The sequence below is a fragment of the Blennius ocellaris genome (assembly GCF_963422515.1).
Source record: "Blennius ocellaris genome assembly, chromosome: 13".
Lineage (NCBI taxonomy): Eukaryota > Metazoa > Chordata > Actinopteri > Blenniiformes > Blenniidae > Blennius > Blennius ocellaris.
The window spans coordinates 18,419,949-18,435,075 of NC_137662.1; the positions used below are offsets into that span (position 1 = coordinate 18,419,949).

At 43.7% G+C, this 15,127-nt stretch overlaps 1 protein-coding gene across 2 annotated transcripts; it reads left to right on the forward strand.

Annotated features, from left to right (window-relative positions):
• The first annotated feature begins 743 nt into the window (after window positions 1-743).
• LOC308138891 (phosphatidylinositol 3,4,5-trisphosphate 3-phosphatase and dual-specificity protein phosphatase PTEN) lies at window positions 744-14,466 on the forward strand. 2 transcript variants are annotated; one of them, XM_080508181.1, is made up of 10 exons: window positions 744-1,456; window positions 7,016-7,100; window positions 7,218-7,262; window positions 7,359-7,402; window positions 7,574-7,812; window positions 8,306-8,447; window positions 10,981-11,049; window positions 11,588-11,754; window positions 12,312-12,641; window positions 13,222-14,464. In XM_080508181.1, exons 1-10 carry the CDS (start codon window positions 1,378-1,380, stop codon window positions 13,405-13,407), a joined length of 1,386 nt encoding a protein of 461 aa, XP_080364307.1. In that variant the 5' UTR covers window positions 744-1,377; the 3' UTR covers window positions 13,408-14,464. The 2 variants fall into 2 exon arrangements, with proteins under 2 accessions (XP_080364307.1, XP_080364308.1); XM_080508182.1 differs by lacking the exon at window positions 10,981-11,049 and having other exon boundaries at window positions 13,222-14,466.
• Window positions 14,467-15,127: the final 661 nt, after the last annotated feature.

Sequence of the window (15,127 nt, forward strand, 5' to 3'; positions counted from 1 at the left end):
TGCCCCAATTTTGCAATTAGACAAACTGTTGCTCATATATTATCACCTGCAAGATATGCGTGCGTTTTTAAACTGTTTTCTCTTGTATTGTGCAAAATCAACACATTTCAAAGCTTATGAGATATTTCAGCAATATTCAAAGTCATCGAACATGCTGTTTAATTGTTATTAGATTATTTCTATCGCGTGCATGCGGTGATCATGTTTAATTATCATAAATAATGACTGTGTAATAAAAGGCTTCTAAATGAATAATGCTGCAATGATTTTGGTTTGATTTGAGGAGATATGTATTATGGAGATTAACTGAGGATATAAAAAAGTCAAAATCCCGTGTCATGGGGAATTACATGTGGTATAATCGATAGGTACATTTGGTCACTGAAGCTAAAATGACAGTTTAAACCGCGAAAAGTGACATTATGTTGGAAACTTCCCTAATTACAGCCACACGTGATCACTTTGACAGAAGGGAGCGTCGCACACGGACACGCTTTATCCTTCCGCCAGATGCACCAAATAACTCCACTTCAGCGCGCTCAATGGCTAAAAACGCGCACCGGGGATACTCGGATAGTTATCGGCGCTTGGTGTTAATTGCTGAGACGATGCGATATAATTCTGCGTTTGCGTGCTTTATTTGGAGCTGCGGGACTATGTGCTGAGGGCGGCGGGATACGTGTTGTAAAATCCTAGCCTGCGCTACCTTCTTTTTTTCCTTCGGTGGAGGCCATGATGGGAGCCTGAGAGTTCAGCTGGAGCGGCAGCGCAGAGAAAAGAAGATGATTCCCCGGGACCGAGCTGTCAAACCCGCCTCTGCACGCTTCTAGTCTTTGTATAGTCCGTATACGTTCAAGGTGGAGCCTGTCACTCTCGTTCGGATGTGTTCTCGGCGGTCGGTCGATGACAATGTTGAATCGTTAGGACGCTTTTGGATCGAGAGAGGAGGTAGCGTTAGCTGCGCTAGCTAGCTCGTCGGCTAGCGGGGCTAGCTACGTCTTTACGGGTTTTCGAGAACCGGTGAGTTCTCCGCTCTCCTGCTGTCGATCCCGGCAGCCGCCGCTGAGCCGACAAGCTTGGACCGCGTTTGGCATCGACGGGTGTTTCCGAGGACAACTGCATGTATTTTATTCGGGGGGCGTTTGCAAGACGAATTGCAGGATTCGGGGAAAGTCGGGCCTGCGCGGAGGAGCACAGCAAGGCCCGTCTTTATGATCCAGAGGAAGCTTTTCTAATCCCACCGACAGCTACTGCCAGCCCCGCTGGCTCTCTCCGAGGACCTGCGGAAATCCAGCCACCGAGAGCGGGGCCACACTGACTGCGACATACCAACGACCATTACCATTTACCCCGTATAGACTCCTGTCACCTGCCACAATGGCTGGGATCCTAAAAGAAATGGTCAGCCGGAACAAAAGGAGATACCAAGAAGATGGTTTCGACTTGGACTTAACGTGTATCCTTCCAATGTCTTTTCTTCTTTCTTTCTTTTTTTTTTTTTTTGCTTCCCCCCCCCCACACGTACAGTTTGCATTGACCAGTACGGTGAAACGGTTGCATTGCTTAGTGGATGTGGAGCCACGGCCAGCGGAGTAACGTGAGGTTAGTTAGCCTCTGCCGCTACTCGAGTTAGCTCGCTGGCTAGTTCTGCTGTCACCCAGCATGTTTGAAAGATGGTGGATCTGTCAAGGCGGCACGCAGAAGTGTCACAGTCATGTTATAGCTGGGAAGCCCCGTTCAGCTGGACGTGTGTGTGTGTGTGTGTGTGTGTGTGTGTGTGTGTGTGTGTGTGTGTGTGTGTGTGTGTGTGTGTGTGTGTGTGTGTGTGTGTGTGTGTGTGTGTGTGTGTGTGTGTGTGTGTGTGTGTGTGTGTGTGTGTGTGTGTGTGTGTGTGTGTGTGTGTGAGAGAGAAACCAATGGGCCTGATGGGTTGCATACCAGTCTGCCAGCTATGGGCTGTCTTGAGATGGTCATTATTTAAAAAAATATATATATATTATTATATTTTTTTACTTTAATTTGAAAGGTTATGGCTTTTCTAGAAAACAACTACAATATTTGATTATTTCTGCAGGCATTGATCGAAACCTAATCAATATATAGATGCAATGCTATCAACATTTAATATCAAGATTGTCACGATCAAAATGATCAGAGTAACATGACGGTGCTGATGCAATGTCCAGAAATTATCTTGCCAAATCTACATTTAACACTAAATTTATTTGGCATTTATTGGTTCTGCATTTGCCACAAATTCAAGGATTTACTCCACGCTTATGCTATATTTATTACTGATATAACCACTGAGGTGCTTTGTTATAGAAAATCCATACACAAATTACTGTCATATAATAAAAGGTGAGTTTAAAATGCAAGTGCTTGCATGACCAGGCCTTGGTAGAGATTTTAATAGGAAAGACTGGGTTTGCATTACAAAGGTTATAGGTTATTTGACCACTAGAATCACAAGTGTATGTTCATAGAGATGGTTAGTCACGTTTTTTTCCTCAACAATTGTGTGAGAATTAAATAACAAATTCAGAAAGAAAGAAAAAAAAAATCTGTGCAGCTGTATTTGGTCACTAGTTTTGGAAATATAGCTGCTCGTGCATCTGGAGGACTGTTGCTAGCTCAGGCTGATGCTGAACACAGTTGGACTAATTTTTTTTTAATATACCAAGCTTCACTAACTGGAAGAATGGTACAGCAGCGATCCTCCATACATCTGCTTTATCAGTAGACCTCTGCAATCAGCTGACTGTATAATATCTCTTGTGTAATCTCACCTTTGGCCTGAGCCCACACACTATGTCCTCTTTGAATGTTGGTGGTGTTGCATCAAAATTTTGAGAAATTGACCCAAATTAATGTTGGCTATCATTTCCACATTTAAAAACTAAATGTGGAAATTTAGTACCGTTTCACCGTACTGATGCGTCTTCCATGTGCTTCCACTGTTAATAGCTGACCTGGTTCACTGCTGAGGTATCACCTGACACTAAAGTTAGTGCGCCTGCCTGTTTGGTTGGTAGCATAGTAGATTAGTGGTTGACCAGCTAAATGTACAAGTGTGATGTGTGACAGTGCCTAGGGTGAGTCACGGTCAAAGGTAGGGTGGCGGTTTTGTGCATTTGACCATGTGTCTGTATGTCAAGCTGCCTTGTTGGCCTTTTTGAGTCCAGAAAGTGGTACTTGGGGTTTTGGAGGTGAAGCAAGAGGTTGCATGAATGATGAATGAGTTGGCACAATATTAATCTGCTACAAACTGGATAATTTGCCTGGTTTGCACGTGTTTCACCTGGTCCAGCTTCATAAATTGGAAACTTTGCTGGTTTGCTCAGACTGCAGTGAGAGCAAATGGCAAATATATTTTAAATAGTGGACTTATGGTTGGTCAAAAAACATATGGAGAGGTCATTCTTTGGATGTTGTAATCACAATTTATAGGCGCTATTAATTGCACAGATTAATTTTAAGGCCTGTCTAGTTTCTTACGCCATGTAAAGACCATGTAAGGTGCTTATAAGCATAATTTGCGTTTATTATCATCTGTATTGTATTGTACGTGAGGCCTTGTTCTCAGTGTCTTTTCTTCACAGGCTGGAAGGAAATGTATAGCTCAATTCAGCACTGCCACTAAAGATAGCAACAGTATAAACCGATTTCAGGCAGAGCCGACAGCTGTGATGTATGTGTGATTGCAGATGCTGAAACGTGTGCGTCTCAGTCACTTTATCAGATGTTTGTCACCTGCTTTTATAATGTGGTAAATCTAGTGTCATGTCTGACTGCGGTGCCTCCACAGCTTTGTGCAAGTGTGAAGGGACGGCACGTCGCTCAAAGGTGGCATCTTTCATCTTCTCGTCCTCTCTTGTTCAGATGTGGGCCCTTTCGAACTCTCCCTTTTATCATTTTTGGCATGGAGTCTAAAAACAATATGGGCTCAGTGCAGTTATGTAATGCAGTATCACAGTTCTGGGAATTGCCCTTAAAATAGAGTTGCCAGTGATCTTGTATCAGCATTGCCGTCTGAGTGCTCTCTCCCTCTCTTACCCTCTCAACCCACCATCTCTCCTCTGCTCTTTTCCTTTACTACTCCCACTCTAATTCACCCTCCCTCTGCTTGCACCCCCCCCTTTTTTTTTCTCTGCTCTCCTCCTTTCCTGTCCTCCCCTCCTCCTCCTCACTTAGTGCTCACTGGTTCCCACTCCCCCCTCTCTCTTCTTGTGCTCAGTTGTGGATTTGGTGTATGCATAGAGCCAAGGCAGGGCTGGCTTTAAAGAAAAGGCGTGCCTAAAGCAGCAGATTTTCCCTTTTTTTCCCCCCCTCCCTTTTTCCCCCTCCTACTTGGAGCTTCCGTCAGGGGTCCCGCATATGCACTTCCTTCCAGCTGCAGAGACCAAGCCACCCCCCCCCCCCCTCATGCCCTGGGCTAAGGCTCTCCTGGGAGTTTGGAGCTTTTCAAAAACACTTAGAATAGTCTGACTAGGATCTCTTGGCCTGTGGGTCTCAGTGTTAGAATGGCCCATTACAGAGCGAAGAACGTGTATATCTGGCTCCTAATTAACTCTTGGAGACATTACTGAGCAGGATTATGGTACAGTACAGGTTACCATTTGTGCTTTATTGATGTAGTTTCACAATTTGCAAATGATGCAGATTTGTTGGTAGTCTTGTTTGAAAACAAAGTTGCCCCGGTCAGTCTCCTTTAAAGATTTTTTTTTTTTTTTTGCAGTAAATGTGTGTGAAATTACACGATTCTTTAATGCACCTTGTCTCGTGCAGTTGCACCAAGTGTATGATAAAAACGGTCGTTCTTGTACGTACCCCCCCCCCCCCCCCCCGGTATCCCAAGCAGAGTTGTGGCTTTTTCGTGGAGTTGTCAGACATGTGTCAAATTTTTGTGATTTGTCTTAAAAAAATATAAAACCCTCTGAAAAAGAAACGAGACACGTCCAATTAGAAAAATTCCGCTTTTCTATTTTTTTCATACGGTAGCACAGGAAGTGCAAGAGAAGGTTGCCCTTTTGTCAGTGGTTAGTGTGAAATCCCACAGCTTATGGTGACGAGCAGACTTCAGTTACAGGTAGGCGTTGGAGCCGAGCCTCGAAGACACGCATGCCAACTGAATTATTCTTTTTACTGCGATGCTGATGTGCGCCTTTAAGATCGTATGTGTGTCACCATGTCGTCGGCCGTGACTTTTTCCATCACGGTCCTGTGCTGAAATACGGAGCCTCATCCCACGATGCCAGGCAGGTGTATGTGTGGCACGAGCAAAGTGCTGCCACCCAAAGTTCAGTCTCTGGATGTGTACGTTACAGACATGCAACATTAACTTCTGCACCAGCTCGCAGGTCATTACAAAAAGCTTTTTTTTTCCCTCTTTCTTTCTTGCTTTCCCCGTCATAATCTTGTGACTTGATGTGCCCTGCATTCAACCTCACTGATATTCAAATTAGTCCGGCTGAGCTCAATCGAGAGATAAGCCTAACATTTGCCATCATCCCAATATAACTTTGGGTCTCTAAAAATACATGCAGGTCAGGGAGCGGAGACTCTCCTCGTGCAGCCACATGTGGGCCTGGCTGAAGCAGGAGCGCTGTTACTCCCGTCCTCTGTGCCTGCTTCTCACTGTCAAGGCCATCTGTCACAACATGCAAACACACTCGCACACCAATCGGTGGGGCCCTTCCTTTACCATGCTGGCCATCCATAGCCGCACCAACACCCTCATAATCTCACCAAGCAAAACTTTGGTTTCTCCTGCTCCTTTATGATTATTTCCTTTTGATAAAATCCCAAACCACTAAACTCTTGGCGGTGTAATGGATGACTGCTGATCCTTGATTTTTTATATATGTCACAGCAGGTTGTTTTGCGTGTGTGTTAGCGGCAGATTATTAGTTTAGCTTCTTTCAAACGTCAAATGCATGCATCCATCTTCTATACTGCTTTATCCTGCTTAGGATTGTGGGGCGCTGAAGCTGATCCCAGCTGACTGTGGGTTAAGGCCGTTGCAACCTGGAACTATGAGCAGCACATCACGGGGAAAACACGGAGTACTAGCAATTCGAGTCACACATTGACCAAAATTCTTGAATGCACAGGGAGAAGATGAAAACTCCCAGATCAGACATGAACCGGAGACATTGCTGAAATATCAAAACAGTGGTGTATTGAAGCTGAATTAAAAAAAAATGAGGGCTACAACAGAAATGCAGCATAAAATGACTGACTCCATTTATAAGCAGGAAACGGGTCTTCAGCCTTTCATATGCATACAATTATTCATCCAGCTCCATATAAAATTGATACACTGTGCAATATATTTTTAATACAAAAGTAGGAGAAATAGGTTGGAGTCAGAGTTAATGCTTGAACCTGTTATTTTTAAAAGCTAAAAAAAATCTCAATGCAGGTTTGCAGCTAAAGTAGCAGCGCGCTTGTTTAAAAGTGGCTGACGGTGACAGTCATCGCTGCCGTGAGCAAAAGATCAAAGGTCCGTCAGCCAACGACTTCCTGTGTCGGTCTAAAAAAATATGTATCACCCTTCTCGTTTTTGATGCATTTCACATAAAAAAAAAAATTTGTTTTTTGATTTGAGATTTATTTTGAATGTGTAAAACGAATGTATGGATATTAAATATCCATATATATACATACATATCTATACACATGTATAAAACAGTTTCATAAGGCAAATGCATTTATCCACACAAAAGGCTTCAACTAACCGAAAGGACTTTAGCACATTTAATTGAATCTCGAGCTTTTACTTTGCTGATCCAGAAACTGATTAGATTAATAAAATATAACCATTTGAGCTCTTTGAGTTTTTAATCTCATACAACTCTTTTATGGAAGCGCTCAGGTTTTGTTATGCAACTGTTTAGTTGGCTGACTGCTGCTGGATGTCTTGTTGGCAATGACTTATATTTTTTTGTTGTTTTTAAAGCTTGATTTCAATACACATGCAAGACGCACGTTTCCATAACTCTTGCTGGAACAGATATCTACCCAAACATCATTGCTATGGGCTTTCCTGCAGAGAGACTTGAAGGCGTGTACAGAAACAATATAGACGATGTAGTACGGTGAGTGACACGTCTGTCTGTCTATCGTGGGGAAGTCGAAAGAAATGCAATTTCGTATATTGATGCGTTTCCTCTCCGCTAACCATGCCTCCTGAATATGTTCTCTCCTGCAACCAGGTTTTTGGATTCAAAGCATAAAAACCATTACAAAATCTACAACCTGTAAGTGTCCCACACACTGTTTGTATCCAAGTCGATCTGTTTACTTACCGACTTCCTCCGTGATCTCTAACTGGACTCTCCTCCTTCCCTTTTCAGCTGCGCAGAAAGACACTACGATGCTGCCAAATTTAACTGCAGAGGTAGGCTGCTCAATGTCTTTCTCTAAGCTGTCTGATGATCTGAGAACCCAACGACACACAAATTCATTAAAAATGTCCACTTTTTCTCTTCATCCCCATCTCGTCTTTGGCGACCTGTCTGCGGTGGTCTCCCCCCTCCTCCCCTCACGTTTGCATCCCGTCGCACATCAGTTGCACAGTACCCCTTCGAAGACCACAACCCTCCTCAGCTGGAGCTAATTAAGCCGTTTTGTGAAGACCTGGACCAGTGGCTCAGCGAGGATGACAATCACGTGGCAGCCATCCACTGTAAAGCGGGGAAGGGCCGCACCGGAGTCATGATCTGCGCTTATCTCCTCCATCGCGGCAAATTCCTAGAGGCCCACGAAGCACTTGACTTTTACGGGGAAGTCAGAACAAGAGACAAGAAGGTAAGAGGCGCCGCAGCACAAGAAACCGTTGTGAACTCGGATCAGACGACGCAAACAAAGCAGCAACTTCTGATTCCCCATGTAGAGTGTGATGTGTCTTCATATAACCCTTCAGGACTCGCGGTGACTGCACAATAGTTCCTCATACAGATTTATCGTTGAATCCAAGTCATGCGGTGTCATAATGTCGTAATTACTTTTCAGATCTTAAGCTATTCTAGATGTTAGATTTGTGGTCTGGATTTTCCATTGGAGAATCGGCTTCAGGTTATGATGCATTAAATAGCTCATTTGTGAAAGTATTTGACACCCATCAAAATGCTTGAATGGATTTTATGTTTTGCAGCTCTTGTGGGCTCAGAAGTTGCAATCTGAAAGTAGCACGCTGATCCCACATGAGCGCACTCTTTTTCTGCTCAGTGAAGGTTGAGCGAGAACCGCCATTTACACGTTTCGCGATCTTTAAGCATTGTTGCATGTTTTCTTGTTGCAGGGAGTAACAATCCCGAGCCAGCGCCGCTACGTCTACTACTACAGCTACCTACTGAAGAACCAGCTAGAGTACAAGCCGGTGGCTCTCCTCTTCCACAAAATGGTGTTCGAAACTCTCCCCATGTTCAGCGGGGGCACCTGCAGTGAGTCATCTTCAACTTCAGCTTCTCAAACTAGGGCGTAGGCAAGGCTGCTTAAATGGAGCGAGAGCCGTGGATGTGCGGCGTACGTTGTGGTTCACCCACGCTCCAGTCCAGCACCGGAGAGCCGAGCAGGGTCATCTGTGGTGGAGTCAGGCCGTCCCGTGTCAGGCTTGTGAAGCTGAATCTTGCAGGGTTTAGGGCAATTTCTCACGAAGCCAACTAATTGTCTGTCCTCGTAAAAACAAGTTCAGTCAGATCCTGAGTTGTAGTAGAAACTTCAAATGTTTTGATGATCATAAGATGCCTTTCTTTCTTTTAATGGCTCAGCGAGTCGAGTAAAAGTTGAGAAAAGAGGTAGTGGAGTCGTTGTCAAGCCTCCCCAGGCTTCACTTTCCTACGACTCTGAGAGAGTTTGTGCTGTTTAAACTGAGTGACGTTGCATCAGAGGAAGTGTGCATGTACCAGCATTCGCTTTCATGAGCTCCACGAGAAGGAAGTAACCTAAAGTCACTAGAGGAATTAAACGTGTTGGTCAGTGATTTATTTTTGCATGCTAAAGCAGAGAGCAGTGAAGTGTTACAGTGTGTCTCCTGTTGGTTTCAACTCCTCATTCGTGGGTATTTATAAGATCTCTCGGAGCTGGAGTGGGTAGTGAGTTCGGTTATGAAACGTTGTGTGTATGCAAACATTTTGCATTTGTTTAGTTGGCAGAGACGACACTGTCTGACTCCTGCAGCAGGTCATCAGTGATTATAAGCAAATCTTAAAAGTCTCTGAGCAGATTCTGACCCCATTTACACCCGTCGTTAAAGTGTGGTTTTATCCAGCTGTATCCTGATTATATTCACACATATGCTATCATGCAAACACCCCAAAAGGCTCATCCATAGACTGTAAAATAGCTGATTATTACAATTATTAAAATGTGCAGTGAAATCGATTGCAACAAAAACTAAAAATATGTCAGCAGGTCCTAATTTTAGATAATAAAAATCACCAGTTTTCACTGTGTAACAGGACTGTAAATGCTCATTACAGAGTTATTTAACAATATTGACCAATTTCGGATCTGGTCCATACGTTCAGTTTCAATTCTCTCTTTCATACTTTACAAACTTATTTTAGTTCAGGGGCTACATACAGCCTAACTATTAAAATACTTGCCTAATAGCTCCTTAAAACAGCTTTTTGGACCCCTCAGACATTTCCTTTTGTGTGAGTGCAAAAGGTTAGGAGTACATATCGAAAAATGCTCAATTTGGTTTGCAGTGCAAAGTACAGTGAAATGTCCAAAACCTTCCTATTATGACACCTTCCAGGCTTCTGCATTCAGATTTCCTCCACACTTGTTTGTGATACTTCTCTAAGGCAGCTTTCAGTGCTGTATCTGTGTTGTTGTCTACCACACTCCATGCAACAATACAACTGTACATTTTAAAACGGCAAGTATTTGTTTTGAACAAGCCTATACTTTTTTGTGTGATTTCTGCACATTTGAAATGATTTTACGTGCACAACTACAGTCAGATCTGTGTTTTATAGTAAGCTGTGGTCACACTGCTCTTGAACACATCCTGTGTAAACACAAAGAACAGTTACCGGGAGGCTGCTGCTATGTTACATGAGCTAATTGTGCTTTATGTGGCGTCAGTTTTCTATCGTTGCTGCAAGCAAAAGATAAAAGGACTGTGTGTTAATATAGTTTTCTAAATTTAAAATCCCACCGAGGTTTGACATTGTAGCTGGGTTTTTGACTGGCCTTCATCCAAAACACACTTTCAAAGATTGGTATTAATGGGGTCGCCCTTATTCTTTTAGTAGAAATTTGTCTGTGTTTTCAGGTATCATGTTGTTGCTGAAAACAGTTTTTACGAGTCTAATAATATTAACACTCTGTTATGGCCTGAAGAGGCGAAAGAAAGTGGAATAATTCAGCTGAAATGTGTGCGTGAGTCACGCAGTGTTGCGCACCCAATCTGAATTTGTCCATTTTTAGCAGTTGGTCAGAAAAAGCACTTTTTCTTCCTTCATGTCTGTGGCTTTTCCACCTTTTAACACCTGACTGTGCTGCTCAGCTCTTGGCGTATTCACGCTTCTCTTTTCCCGCTAACGCTCCCTTTTTAATAGGCCCTTTTCGGTGTTTGACGTCTTCTTGCATGTCTACACACACACACACACACACACACACACGGCTCAGTCACATCATTGAAAAGAGAAGATGTTAGTTATATAGGTCAGCATGTGTTTGTTAAAAGAAAACTCTGATGCTATGTGGTTGTTTGATTTTTCACCAATCTCCAGTCCCCCGCTTTGTCTCTTCTTTTTTGTGCATCAGGCAGCACACACCACACATGGTTTCACATGTCTCCATAGCACACCTCCATATTAAAAGCCAACTACTGTATCTTGTGTTGAAGAAGAAGAAGAAGAAAAAAGAAAGCTGTGTCCATGTAAATATTTGTGTTTGTGTTGTGGAGCCCCTGGCAGGCTAGCCAGACCCCTCTTTGTGCTAATCACCTTCTTTCTCTCTAAGGGGACAGTACCGTTAAAAACAGGAGCGAGCCGACCCCTCAGGGCTTCAAGAAAGGGAATTGGCATTGGGGTAAATGAGCTTTTCATCCATTATTATTGTTATACATTATTTCACTCATTTGCTTTCATTTGCCCCCCCCCGAGATCCACCAGGCAGCAGCAGGCTAAGGTAGACTTGTTGCCAAGCAGCATAGGAAAAGCTTATGAAGTCATCTCCAACACCCCCACCCAGTTAATATTGTATATGCAACGCTAGTTCAACACCGGGCCACAACTGTATCAGAATAGGGCTCTGGGTTTCTTTTGGCAAATGCATTTTGCTGTCTTACTTTCCATTTTCCTCCTTAATTTTTAATCAAATGTTTTTAATACAATGCTTGGGTTGCACTTATTCACTAAGTGGGAGGATCTGCTGTGCCCTTTCTTTAGTCAAACTCGTGTGTAATAACACCGGTGTCCTCTCTCGCTCTCCCGATTCACTCCCCGCTCCCGTCTTCACTCATTCCTCCTCCCGTGCATTCCGTCTCCTCCATCCATCTCCTCGCGCATCTCACGATCTTGCCCCTCATCCCTCGTGCGACGTCGACACTTTTCCGTTTTCTCCGCAGATCCCCAGTTCGTGGTGTACCAGCTGAAAGTCAAGATCCACACGTCGAACCCCGCTCACACGCGGCGCGAGGACAAGCACATGTTTTTCGAATTCCCCCAGCCGCTGCCAGTGTGCGGAGACATCAAAGTGGAGTTCTTCCATAAACAGAATAAGATGATGAAGAAGGTTCGTCGTGTTTTTTTGTGTCGACGCTCAGATTTGTGTAATCGGGAGCTCATTTCAGCTGTTGCATGTCACAATGTTTGCCAGGTCAAAGAACAATACACTGACATCTGACTCAAGTCTTTTTATTTATTTTTTTCACTTAGCGAGGTGCCACAAATCCCAATGAATGAACTAAAAATGAAGCTATCAAAACCTGAAAGTATCTGATTCCCACAACAGTGACATGACCTGCAGTCCCATGAGCCAAGGCTCCGCCCTGCTGCCATCAATACTTGAGTGTGTGTTTATGCATGGCTGAAAATAGCACTGTATGCCGGTTTTGGTGCTATTGCAGTAATGTTTGTTCATAACTACAGCGGCCAAGGCTCGGTAATGTCTAAAAATGGCTGAGCCCCTTTTAAAAACAAATATTTGTTTCGAGTTTTTAAAGGCACAAAGTTAGATATATTAAAACGAACTGATGTTTGGCAATTTTTGGCCTCCAGGAACTTGTGACATTAGATTTTTCAAACTTATTTCGGTTTTGGTAATTTTCTCTTTGTCTCTGCACCTCCCAGGATAAAATGTTTCACTTCTGGGTGAACACCTTCTTCATCCCCGGACCAGAGGAGAGCGCAGACAAGATGGAGAACGGGGCGCCGAACAACGCAGAGAGCCAGCAGAGGGGATCAGGGCTGGGATCGGGATCAGGACCAGGACCAGGACCAGGACCAGGGGCCGGCCAATGCCAGCCGCGGAGCACCGACGACGGCGTCAGGGACGGCGACAGGGACAGGGTCAAGGACGGAGACAGCGACAGGGACTACCTCATCCTGACGCTCACTAAGAACGACTTGGACAAGGCCAACAAAGACAAAGCTAACCGATACTTCTCGCCAAACTTCAAGGTAAGATTCAGACGTCGGTTTACTCGTCAACACCGGAGCCTCTGCTGGTCGATGTGATCAGGGTTGCATCAATCCTGTAGCCCCATAGCCGACCCGTCTGACGGTCGCAGTGTAGCCATTTTGTTCAATTGTCCCTCTGTTTTATTCAGGGTAGCTTGCATAGTCCGACCTGCCTTGTTGCTAGTGACAAAGCATTTGCATGAATGAGCCGTTGACCAGGAGCTCATTAACACATACATGCGGAAGCTGCAGCCGCAGAAGTGACAGACTCAAGTCTGAAACGAGTGACTAAAAAAACTTTCAGACGACACTTTGCTCTCATGAGAAACAGTTAACGGTGTTATTTATAGATCAATAATAGAATAATTTTGCTGGTATGGAACTAGGCTTTGCTCATCAATTAAAATGGGTTTGACAAACCAGGTGTAATGATCACACACACACACACACGACTCAAGCTCAATCTGAACCCTGATCCTAGATTAGTTTCATCATTGAGAAAGCCTCCGAAATGATTTTCCTGTACATGTTGATGATGATCTCTCTGCACAGACTGAAGTTTGGTTGTCTCGATTTCCAGGTGAAGTTGTATTTTACGAAAACCGTGGAGGAGCCTTCGAATTCTGAGGCTAGCACTTCGACATCCGTCACCCCGGACGTTAGCGACAATGAGCCAGACCATTATCGATACTCTGACACCACTGACTCTGATCCGGAAAATGAACCTTTTGATGAAGAGCAGCACACGCAAATCACGAAAGTGTGAACTCTTTTTAAAAAAAACAACAAAACAAAACAAAAACAAAAAAAAAACAGGAAAAGAAGAAATTATACACCAGAAAAAAAGGAGAAAACTTGAATATGAACTCAAAAGAAGAACCTTTGTCCCTTCCCTCCCCCAGACGGCAATAGAATATCACCATGTCAAATGCCAATTTTAGGGAAAAAAAAAAAAAAGATAAATATCCTGACCAATATATTGTTTTTTAAGTTTATTTTATTTTTCTTTTTTCTTTGGCACGGCCATGTACCATGTGCGAGGTATTGACACTGTTGCCCCATGGGAAAAGGTGCTGTAGCTATAAAAAAAAAAAAAAAAAAGTGTTTATATATATATATATATACATACATATATGTATATACATATATACATGCATATATAAACAAACTTTTTTGTGTCAAAGACAATGGAAAGAGTACCACAATCAGGAGACGGGAGTTGAAGTGTGGGAGAAGTTAGAATGATGTACTAGGACTATGCTGCTCCTTCTCCTGTCTAAACCAAGGCCAGTGCTGCAGTCACTTTGTTTCACTCCCTCTCTTCTCCTCCTCCTCCTCCTCTTCATCTTTTACTCCCACCCCCCTCCACCTCTCCCTCATTCTCTCTTCTCCTCCTTCCTATATTCCTTTACTGTGAATGCTTCTTGTGCTCTTTGCAGGCTGTCTCACGTGACTTTTGGCCTTTGTGCAGTGCAAACTGCATGCGGGCAGTGGGTTGGGGGTGGGCGGGGTTATGAAGAGGCTGTGATGATGTCTAAAGCATTGCCATTCCTGTTCCCACTGTGTATACGTTAAATTATGCAGAACAAGGCATCCCATGTAATTGTTAATGTTTTTTTTATCCTAAGATAATAAAAATATAATACACAAAACAGCAGGGAGACGGAAGTGTTTGCAATAATGTCGACACTACATTTAAAGGACAGTGGTGATTTGCATGTATTGGAATTGGCGTCCATCCCTAATAAATGTATGCAATGTTGTCTTTTCTTAAAGAAGCCCACTTTGAGATGTGTGTTCCGCGTGGGGGTTCCCCTGAAAATTACATCATGAAGGCTGAAAATGAATGAATATATGTTTTGTTTTTTTTTTTTTTGTAATACGTAGTTGCCATCAGGTCGATAACTCGATGATGCTCAGAACCTGTAATGCCTGTGTAGGGCGTTGGGTGGGGGGGGGGGGGGATGCACTAGTGCACTTTGCTTTGGTGAGAAAAATGTTGTAAAGCAGGTCGTCTCTGCAGCTGTTGGAGCCGCGTTAACAGTAACTTCCTGCTTTAAAGGTCAGCGCTGCAAATAGCGGGTGGGACCAGAGGTAGGAAGCGTTGAAGGATTGTTCTAAAGAGTTCAGCTCAGGGCGACGAGCCGCTTTCAAACTCCTCGTTGGGGGGGCCGAGCACAAGCACAGATTCTCACTGGAGGCGCCGCAATCACTGGCTTTTATTCAGACTTGATTAGAGATTGAGGTTCGATATTCGTTGCCAGGAGAAGTCAAAGTGAAGGACTACCCAAAAGTATTTCTGGTTATTTCCAATAAAAACAGTTCCGAGCGAAGGGAGCATGGTTTAGAATTGATTACTTTTTAACCAGTCAATCCGAAGTCATGTGCAAAGATGAAGATTGGGGAAAAGAGCAGGGAAGTCCCTTCATTTATCCAGCTGATTCAGAGTGCAGGAGTGGGTTGTCCATATTTGTGAGTGAATGGGT

Excerpts from the sequence above, each read along its gene's own strand:
- LOC308138891 (XM_080508181.1), top strand. The coding sequence starts at position 1,378 with ATGGCTGGGATCCTAAAAGAAATGGTCAGCCGGAACAAAAGGAGATAC. Across the intron at positions 7,403-7,573 it reads TGCCAAATTTAACTGCAGAG|TTGCACAGTACCCCTTCGAA; the intron begins GTAGGCTGCTCA and ends GTCGCACATCAG. Across the intron at positions 11,050-11,587 it reads GAAAGGGAATTGGCATTGGG|ATCCCCAGTTCGTGGTGTAC; the intron begins GTAAATGAGCTT and ends TTTTCTCCGCAG.